Below are 11587 nucleotides of genomic sequence, written 5' to 3' on the forward strand. Positions count from 1 at the left end.
TAAAATCTATTTGCAAAAAGTGTAAAAAATATTTGCCGAAACTTTTTTAAGAAATGGCAAAGTAGGAAAAAAATTGCAGCATCGCATTCTTTGCTATTTTATGAACGTTTTCAGATTGATTTATAACTCAAAAAGGTACTCTACGCGTAGAAAAAAGTGTGCTCTTTAATTTAATATAAAAATCATTAAATTCCATTTGCGAAAAGTATAAAAAATATTTGCTGAAACTTTTCAAAGAAATTGCAAAGATGCACAACTTGCAGCATTGCATTCTCTGACATTTTATGAACCTTTGCAGATAGATTTATATCTCGACAAAGTATTCCACGCGTAGACAAAAGAGTGCACTTTAATTTAATATAAAAATCATTAAAATCCGTTTGCTAAAAGTATAAAAAATATTTACCGAAACATTTCAAAGATATGGCAATGTTGAACAATTTACAACATTGCAATCTCTGATATTTCTTTAAATATTTTTTATACTAAAAGTTAATAGATTTTAATGAAACTTATATTAAATTAAAGTACACTCTTTTGTCTATGCGTAGAATCCCTTTTTGAGTTATAAATAAATTTGCAAAGGTTTAGAAAATATCAGAGAATGCAATGCAGTAAATTGTGCATCTTTGCAATTTCTTTGATAAGTTTCGGCAAATATTTTTTATACTTTTAGCAAACGCATTTTAATGATTTTTATATTAAATTAAAGTACACTCCTTTGTCTACGCGTAGAATACTTTATTGAGTTATAAATTTAGCATGTAAAGTTCAGAAAATGTCAGAGAATGCAATGCAGTAAATTGTGCATTTCTGCAATTCCTTCGAAAAGTTTCGGTAAATATTTTGTATACTTAAAATAAATAGATTTTAATGGTACTTATTTTAAATTAAATTACACACTATAGTCTACAAGTAAAATACTTCTTTGAGTAATAAATCGATTTGAAAAAATTCAGACAATTCCAAACAAAAGTTAGCAATCCCTGACAGGTTCAGAGAAACCTAACAATATATATATTTAATTCAATCTAAAAAATACAATAAAGTATAACATATAACGCGTATAAAAATGTATTAAAAAACAAAAACTCGATAGAAAATTATTTCACATAAGATCTAATACACGTGTCTAGTTTTTTTATATATATCAATAGTTCACATTATAATTATATTCTACATATAAAGAGATAGAGAGTAGCAAAATGGTGATGGTGGAGGGAATGAGGCAGGGGGGAGGGAGGGGTGGTGGTGTAGAGAAGATAGAATAGATGCAAATGGATGGAATTGATTTGAATCCATTCTTCTTCATTGATTACAGATTTTCTGAGAGAATGGAGAGAAATTCGTTTCCATTCAGGACGAACTCACTCACTCTCTCTCTCTCTCTCTCTTTCTCTCTCTCTCTTCTTTTATTTCTTTCTGTCTCATTCACTCTCCTTCGTAAAATATCTTTAAAATGAATATGATATCTTCGACTTACCCGAGTAGGAAGACAAAAGCTGCCAGAAGAAACGCAAGGACCTCCGGATACCGGCAAGGTTTGTAATCCTCTCTAATTGGACGACAAGCAAGCCAGAATTCTGTGCCAGGTACTATACAAGCCATGATGCAGCAGACACCAATTGTTGCTAAAAATATTGCCTCAACGTGCATCGACTGTAATCATCATCAAAATCATCAAAATCATCATCGATGTAGTAAGTAACATCAAGAAAATCATATAAAAATGATTACTCTCTCTCTCTCTCTCTTTCTTTTTCTTTCTCTTTCTTTTTTTTTTATTTGTGATAGTGACTTTGACGATCAATCAAACTGCATTTCATTTTTTAACCAGTTAACTGTGTCGATCATTTTGCAAAATGCACCATAGTGTGTGTCCCGATAATCAACCGATGACGGATATAGTCGTCAAACACAGAGTAAGTTGCGCTGTTGAAATATTCGATCAAAAAGACGACTTTGTTTTAGAAAATGAATGAATTTATGAGTAATATTTAAACAATGGATCCAACGTAAAGCTATATTTACACATAATTAACGAAAAACTTAACAAAAAATCAAATATTTAACAAACAAACAAACAAACAAAATTTGTTTTTTTCTTTTCTTTGGTTAGACATCGCGGACATCATCGCAGATGGAGAATCTAATATACTTTGTTTTTTTGGTTATGACACGTTAAGATAATAATTGGGTTAATCAAAGATCTAGTGTCCAACTCAAATTATCTATAATTTTCATTTGTTTATTTCATTTCGTTCTGACCCCTAAACATTCTAAACATATTAATATTTACGAATGTAATTTTGTTTTCGTCAGAATTACAATTTAAATATCAAATTGTATGAAAATTTTACGCACGACGGATATAGCCGTCAAAACACAGAATTCTGCCATTCTTCCATGACGGATATAGCCGTCAAACACACTTAACTGGTTAAATGACATGTTTTCAACTATTTCTTTCTCTTTCTTTCTTTCTTATTCTTACACTTATTTTATTTTCTTCATTTTCTATATGACATTCTCATTTTAATATATTTGACGAGATATATTTTATATATCAGAAAGATCTACTTACTTCTGATATTAATTTTGAAGTTGTAATACGGTTCTCTATTGCTTCTATCAATAAACCTGTGAAGATGATAATATAATATTGAATTATTGTAACTTGAAATTTGATTCATTATTTACTTATAATTGTTTAATAAAGGTGTTTGCAATTTGTTGTTCGTTAAGAGTTTTCATTCGAAATATTTCTCGTTCAATTAAAATTTCTTCGAAAATAATTCGTAGATGTATAAAAATAAAAAAACATAATACTAACATAAAATAAAAATATTCCTTACGTGAGATTAATGTTGTTAAATTTGTATTCATATTAATAAAAAGAAGTGAATTAGATTAATAACGTTGAATTAGAAATATTTGTCATTCGATAACACATACAATGTATTAAATTTTTGAAATATAATCAACTTGTAGAACATTATTATATATATATAATTACCAATATATATATACATATTTGATAATATATATACATATAGGATAATTATTGTTTAATTTATTAACAAAATTAAATAATTATCCTATTTAAATTTTGTTATATTCACACGTTTATATTATACATTATTGTTTTACAGTAATAAAATTGAAAAGAACGTTATTTTTGTATTCTTTGAGATAGAAAAAAAAAATATTACTTTCTCGTACACATGATCGATATTCATAATTCTCCCATAAAGCAACAACCGAGAACTCGTACGAGCGAATATAATTGCAAACGAACCGCAATAGTGTGGGATACAACTGCATTTCGAATTTATTTATCGAGTCATCTGTATGCATGCACTATACGCGTTTTCCGTAATGGAACGTTGGGAGAGAATTAAAGCGACGATCAAGGGAAGCCATGGTAAAACATCTCTCTCTCTCTCTCTTACTCTCACACACACACTCTCTCTCTTTCTATTTCTGTTATTCATCAGTAAGATTCAGCTTTGAAATGAAAATATTTCGAGATGTAATTTCTAAAAGAAAATAGACAACTTAGAATATTATTTTTGATTTTTTTGCTTAAATACATATGTATGTATGATGTTTGTGTGTGTGTGTGTACCTATAAACATTTTGTTTCTTATCTTAAATATCAAACNCTAAACATTCTAAACATATTAATATTTACGAATGTAATTTTGTTTTCGTCAGAATTACAATTTAAATATCAAATTGTATGAAAATTTTACGCACGACGGATATAGCCGTCAAAACACAGAATTCTGCCATTCTTCCATGACGGATATAGCCGTCAAACACACTTAACTGGTTAAATGACATGTTTTCAACTATTTCTTTCTCTTTCTTTCTTTCTTATTCTTACACTTATTTTATTTTCTTCATTTTCTATATGACATTCTCATTTTAATATATTTGACGAGATATATTTTATATATCAGAAAGATCTACTTACTTCTGATATTAATTTTGAAGTTGTAATACGGTTCTCTATTGCTTCTATCAATAAACCTGTGAAGATGATAATATAATATTGAATTATTGTAACTTGAAATTTGATTCATTATTTACTTATAATTGTTTAATAAAGGTGTTTGCAATTTGTTGTTCGTTAAGAGTTTTCATTCGAAATATTTCTCGTTCAATTAAAATTTCTTCGAAAATAATTCGTAGATGTATAAAAATAAAAAAACATAATACTAACATAAAATAAAAATATTCCTTACGTGAGATTAATGTTGTTAAATTTGTATTCATATTAATAAAAAGAAGTGAATTAGATTAATAACGTTGAATTAGAAATATTTGTCATTCGATAACACATACAATGTATTAAATTTTTGAAATATAATCAACTTGTAGAACATTATTATATATATATAATTACCAATATATATATACATATTTGATAATATATATACATATAGGATAATTATTGTTTAATTTATTAACAAAATTAAATAATTATCCTATTTAAATTTTGTTATATTCACACGTTTATATTATACATTATTGTTTTACAGTAATAAAATTGAAAAGAACGTTATTTTTGTATTCTTTGAGATAGAAAAAAAAAATATTACTTTCTCGTACACATGATCGATATTCATAATTCTCCCATAAAGCAACAACCGAGAACTCGTACGAGCGAATATAATTGCAAACGAACCGCAATAGTGTGGGATACAACTGCATTTCGAATTTATTTATCGAGTCATCTGTATGCATGCACTATACGCGTTTTCCGTAATGGAACGTTGGGAGAGAATTAAAGCGACGATCAAGGGAAGCCATGGTAAAACATCTCTCTCTCTCTCTCTTACTCTCACACACACACTCTCTCTCTTTCTATTTCTGTTATTCATCAGTAAGATTCAGCTTTGAAATGAAAATATTTCGAGATGTAATTTCTAAAAGAAAATAGACAACTTAGAATATTATTTTTGATTTTTTTGCTTAAATACATATGTATGTATGATGTTTGTGTGTGTGTGTGTACCTATAAACATTTTGTTTCTTATCTTAAATATSAAACGAATGAAATATTCAAAGAAATATTTTCCTTTTTGTTATATACAAATGAAATTGAATTTCTTTTTCTGTTTAATTTTTTTTTTCTGAATAAATAAAAAATAAAAAATAACCAATAATAATTTTTGATTTCTTTACTTAAATGCATGTGTGTGTACCTATAAACATTTTGTTTCTTATCTTAAATATCAAACAAATGAAATATTCAAAGAAATATTTTCATTTTTGTTATATACAAATGAAATTGAATTTCTTTTTTGTTTAATTTTATTTTTTTGTGAATAAATAAAAAATAACCAATAATAATTTTTGATTTCTTTAATTAAATGCATGTGTGTGTACCTATAAACATTTTGTTTCTTATCTTAAATATCAAACGAATGAAATATTTTTCTTTTTGTTATATACAAATAAAATTGAATTTCTTTTTTTGTTTAATTTTGTTGTGAATAAATAAAAAATAACCAATAATAATTTTTAATTTCTTTACTTAAATGCATGTGTGTGTACCTATAAACATTTTGTTTCTTATCTTAAATATCAAACGAATGAAATATTCAAAAAAATATTTTCCTCTTTGTTATATACAAATGATATTGAATTTCTTTTTTGTTTAATTTTATTTTTTTGTGAATAAATAAAAAATAAAAAATAAGCAATAATATTTAAATAAGTGGTGTATTTATCGTACTTTACCGATCGGTACATCGTACGGATGAACGAGATAAAGAACACTTCGTAGAAAATGAAATAGAAAGGGTGCTTCCTCGAGATGTAAAGTTGCCATCTTGAAATCACCCTCGGATATCGTTTTAGGAAAATTTAATTTAGGTGCTTGTTCTTCCCAATCCTTTGCGATAGACGGTGTCCACAAATGTGAAACATTTGTATTATTATTTTTCACATTATTATCTCCCATATAAACGTCCATCTTGGAATAAAGTTGTTCTCGTTGATTTTCATTAGGAATGTTTAAAGTAATATTATTGTTATTATTTATTGTCGTACAATTATCATCGATATTGTTGATTTTTACGATCATCGTACAATCATCTTCCTCTGCGTTAACGTTCATGGTGATCGTGATGACAATTAGAAAGATTCCTGTATAAAATATATATATATATATATATAATAATAATATAATTAATATTAATTGATCTCTCACACATTTTTATTTTTTATTATTATTATTATTTAATTAATAAATAAATAATCGTGTCCATTTCTTTTATTGTTTTCCTTTTTCATCATATTTCATTTTTTAAATTTTCAAACAAAATATTCTTGTTATATTCGATAAGATAACAAAAAAAAAATAATTTTAAAAGGGTTAGAAAGAGAAATAAAAAAAAAAAGAAAAGGATCGAACTGATCGAGGAAAAATAAACACCAATGACGCGAGATCAACACCACCACCACCATCAACCACCATCAAAATAATTCGATAATTCCTCTTCCCATATTTATTTTTGTTTTCTTTTTTATTTTCTCGAAGAACGATGAAAGTTTCCCCCAGTCCTAACACCATCCCTCACATTTTTCTTCTTCCACCCGTTAGATTTTGTTTTCATCGCGAAAATTGAATTTGTCCACGTTGCGAGAGGGGCGGGGGTGAAAAAGGAAAAGGGGAACTTTAAAGAAACGTATAAATGGGTAAAAGTACTGTCAAAAATTTGATGAAAAAAGAAATAAAAAAAAGAAAAGAAAGAATTCAAAAACTGACAAAACAAAGATGACTTTATATTCTAATGCAACAAAATTTGACAAAACGTCTCGTTGCATCTGTCGTAAAAAAAAAAGAAAAATATGAAAATTTATATTCCAATATGTATTTCAAAATTTGCAACAATTGAAAACAAATGGAAAGAAATAAAAAACGAGAATAATAATAATAATAATAATAATAATAATATACGTGCCATGAATTAGAGCCATTTTCTGTTCAGAACTTTGCCTTTTTCTCGCTTGTATTTTTTCTGTTCGAATGAACGTTCTGATCGTTACTGACAACAGAAAGAAAAAGAGAAAGAACATAAAAAAAATAGATTATTGGAAAAAGAAAGAAACGAGACAAGCAATACGGTGTTGCCTTACAACCGCCACGAGCTGACTGTCGTTTTACAGAATTCGTGCAGAGGCTTCTCCAGGAAGCCTTTCAAACTTTCTCTTTCTCTCTCTTTCGATGTTGTCGAACTCTTGGCTTGGATCGAAATGAACTGAAAGAAAAAAAAAAATAAAGAGTGAAGGGAAAGAAAAAAAAATATATGAACACACTCATATAAATACACATGTGTACGTTTCTATACACTTGAGAACATATTAGTAAAAGGTGTGAAACCAAGATGGGGTAGATAAGTAAGGGATGCAACAGTAGGGGTGGGGGGGTGAGGTGGGGGGTATAAGGAAAGGGATGGAAATCGAAATGGAATTGTGAAAGTAACCGGGTTATAGTTCGATACCATTAGTTAAATCAGCACTATGATTTTCGAGGGTAATCCTATGTGTTATATATATACATGTGTGTGTGTGTATGTATCACGTATTCGATGTATTTATGTATGTATTAATGTGACGTATCTTATTCAAGTAAAAAAAGGTGATGGGTCTTTTTAGTTTTCTTATGAATATCGTATTAGGGCTGGATTTTCAACTGGAAAAGTAGATTTCGAAGTGTAAGCGCAACAGATAGGAAGTTATTTGGATTTAGGATTGATAGATGGGATATAGAATTGATTTAAATTTATTTTACGATTTGTATTATTATATCTTGTTAATATTATATTTATTAAAATGATATTAATTGATTGAAATTTCAAATGAAAATCTGTTATCGTTTTACAATCCTTTTTTCTTGTTTTTATTTTTTTTATATATTTATGTTTATATTAATAATAGAAAAAAAAGCTAGGAAAATTTTTTTAAATAATAAAATGCGTTTCAAAGAATAAATATTATTTGTCAGATTATTTTGATCAAATTATATTCCTATGTTTCTATTTAATTTCTAAAATATAACTTGGATAAAACACACCCCGGTAATTCTCTACCCATCGAGAAAGTTATAAACTTTTTACTTTTTGGAAAAGCACCGTAGCTTACTTATAATGGACAGTTTTCGTTTACTTTATTCGTAATAGAAACTAAGAAACAGACAGATAGACAGATAGACAGACGTCTCTGGATTTTCCTTAATCTCATCTGAGTCAACTATAATCCATGGGAGTAAGAAGGAAAATCAACGAGTGGAAAACGTCCAACCTTGATCTCTTTTCATATTCTTTTATTTTACGACCTATTTTCCTATCTTCCCCCTCACCCACCCCACCTTATATAAATTCAGTAGTTACTGAACTTCTCGACTCTATTTTTAATTTTTTCTTTTTTTTTTTTTTTAAAGATCTAACGTTTCATTTTCAATGATATAATTAAGAGATTTTAATATTATTTTTTTCTAAGTTATATTTCTTGAACGTATATTAAATTTATTTCACGTACCTATAAATGCTTAAATATATATACATTAATTTAAAAATTTCGTACTTACTGTATTAACAAAAATACTTTGAATAGAAAATAATTTTGATATATATTTTTATTTTATATTTATATTTTTTTAGATTAAGTGTCAAAATATTTTACTAAGCCGTACTTATAAATGCTTAAACATATATATATATATATTCATTTAAATATTTCGTACATATTGTATTAACAAAAATACTTTGTGAATATAAAAAATAATTTTGATATATATTTTTATTTTATATTTATATTTTTTTAGATTAAGTGTCAAAATATTTTACTAAGCCGAACCTATAAATACTTAAACATATATACATTAATTTAAAAATTTCGTACTTATTGTATTAAMAAAAATACTTTGTGAATATAAAAAATAATTTYGATATATATTTTTATTTTATATTTATATTTTTTTAGATTAAGTGTCAAAATATTTTACTAAGCCAACATATATACATTAATTTAAATATTTCGTACATATTGTATTAACAAAAATACTTTGTGAATATAAAAAATAATTTTCATACATATTTTTATTTTATATTTATATTTTTTTAAGCCGAGATGTAAAAACACAAAATGGATCAGTTAATTTCCAACCAATCTTCCATTTAATTTATAACGTGCATTTTACATTGTTTCGTAATAAATAACCGAATTATTAAATAAAAATCATTTGTAGAATTATATGGGAATTTTGTAATTTTTATTAATGGTTATACATAACAGAATTTTCGCATTTATTTATCGAAACTTTGATATACTCCTATGCATTTATATTACCATATACTTGTATTACGTGCTTTAGTCCTTTATGCACTAAACACTAGTCTTGAAAATCGATTACAAGTACATATTCACATTAGCATATAAGTTTAGAAAACACGCGGTTGAATTCGGGTTTCAATGGTGCCCCTTGGGGCATGTTCTTTAGTTTAAGTTTACGCACCTTGGTGAATATTTGAGTATGTGAGTGAACCGTTGAGTAAATGTATTCGTATGTATGTTTGCACTTTTTAAGTATAGGTTTATAAGCAAACAGGTAGCATACTTTTCTAAACAAGTGTATTGGGTTTGTTTTTCCATTCAAAGTAAACAACCCAGGCTTCAGGTTTGTCAAAAAATTCCTATCTTTTGATATTTTATCATGTTTTCATCGTAAATATATCTTGTAACAATTCTGTAATATTTATAATCTAAAGTTTAATCAAATCCGTAAAAATTTTTCATGAATTTGATATTTAATTTGAAATATTATAATTCACGATTTTTGTTTTGTTACTTATCGTTAGAAATATTTAATATTTAATACGATATAAATGAAATATAAAAAAATATTGAAATAATATTCGTTAGATTTTTATTACGTTATTTATATGAATTTGATTTTATTAATTTGACGTTAAAAGAAGGAAGAAGTTTTATTTAGTATGTTATTGATTAGAATTATTATATGCTCGGACATTTGATTAAATGTGTTCGTGTATACATGCACACGGTTAATGAACTCTAATTTCGTTGATGGTTTTCCGAAGTAAGGTACCTAACGGGAAATGTAAATTAATTTTTGTAATAATTAATAAATAAAGTCACGAGATGAATAATGGAAAATATTTGAAAAAGAAATATGAAAGAAAATGAATGAAAATATTTCATAGATATAATATAATTGTAATGTAAAATATATATTTCATTATATAAGAAGAAAAAATTCGGATCATTTTCAAAGATTCAACAACACGTTCGAATATTTTAAGAATAGTTCTTACAATCATAGATTTTAATATTTTATTTCATTATTATTTTATTCGTCAATAATATCTAATATTTATTGTACGAATGAAAGATATTAATATGTTTTTCTTTTTACTGTAAAAATGATCATTGTATGATTTATCAAACAAATCAAATAATTGTTAACGAAAATAAATGGAATATTTATAAATAAAATTTCATTTCACATGGTATTTGATTTACCAAAAAATGGAATGTGCTTTTAAATTATCAAAGAATAGAATTTAACACAATACCGAATTTTTCATTTCAATATATATCACATCGTTCTCTAATATACCATTTTTTATTGTATTTGTAAGAATTAATTTATAATAATTTGTAATATGATTTATATATTTTTACAGGTAAGTAGGAATTTAATTTTCATTTGATTATTAAATTTGAGTTTCAGAATAAGATTAATTTGAATACATGCGGCTTTGATTGTTTTCATGCCATTTTTTATTTTATTTGTAAGAATTAATTAATTCATAGTAATTTTTAATATCATTTATATATTTTTACAGGTAAGTAGGAATTTAATTTTCATTTGATTATTATATTTGAGTTTGAGAATAGGATTAATTCTAACACATGCGGGTTTGATTGTCTTCATGCCAAATACATAAATAGTTATTCATAGAGAAGTTGACCATGGGTCTTGGATAGTTCAATGGATAGAACAGTTGTCTAGCAAAGCGAAAGATCCTAGATTTTCAAGTTCTGGTTTCAATTAGTCCTGCGATTCAATTGTTTCAAGAATCCTACATATACAAGGATAAAGATCGGTCATGATATATTCAAAATTTTCATGAATAAAAAGTAATTGCTTGTATTCTAAAAAATAATTAAAATTTGATCATAATTATTTATACTTAATAAGGTATCACAAGGAACTTGGACATAAAAAGAAGTAGAACTTAATTTAACTAAGTTGGACGTTTCGTACCTTTATTGGGACTTATTCAGCAACTGGAAATTTTATTTTATTATATTATAACATACATGAGGCTCATACAATAATTTTTTTTTACATGTTACCTAAATCTTTACAGTTCAGCGTCTTTTTTTATTGGGTAGACATACATTTTTCTTTTTATTAATATTCACACACACACACGTAGCATGTAGTAGATTTAGTGTTAATAAATTTTGTTCAATATGTTATATCAAATTATAATAAAAATATATTACACATTTTTATCTTGAAAAACAGATAGATAGATATGTA

General features: G+C 26.0%; 1 protein-coding gene across 2 annotated transcripts in view; it reads right to left on the bottom strand.

Moving 5' to 3' along the window:
- Positions 1-7189, bottom strand: part of LOC106788289 (prominin-1-A) — a 29637-nt gene extending 22448 nt beyond the window's left edge. The window contains exons 1-4 of one of the 2 annotated variants that reach the window (XM_014751431.1): positions 6978-7189; positions 5752-6159; positions 3980-4035; positions 1484-1659 (exon numbers count right to left, since the gene is read on the bottom strand). In XM_014751431.1, coding sequence (XP_014606917.1) covers positions 1484-1659; positions 3980-4035; positions 5752-6159; positions 6978-7092 — 755 coding nt within the window. In that variant the 5' untranslated portion in view covers positions 7093-7189. Of the gene's footprint in view, positions 1-1483; positions 1660-2584; positions 2636-3979; positions 4036-5751; positions 6160-6977 lie in introns of those variants that run through there. The other variant, XM_014751432.1, reaches the window with a different exon arrangement.
- Positions 7190-11587: the final 4398 nt, after the last annotated feature.

This window comes from Polistes canadensis, unplaced genomic scaffold (genome assembly GCF_001313835.1).
Source record: "Polistes canadensis isolate GaletaPanama2010 unplaced genomic scaffold, ASM131383v1 scaffold_133, whole genome shotgun sequence".
NCBI classification, from domain to species: domain Eukaryota; kingdom Metazoa; phylum Arthropoda; class Insecta; order Hymenoptera; family Vespidae; genus Polistes; species Polistes canadensis.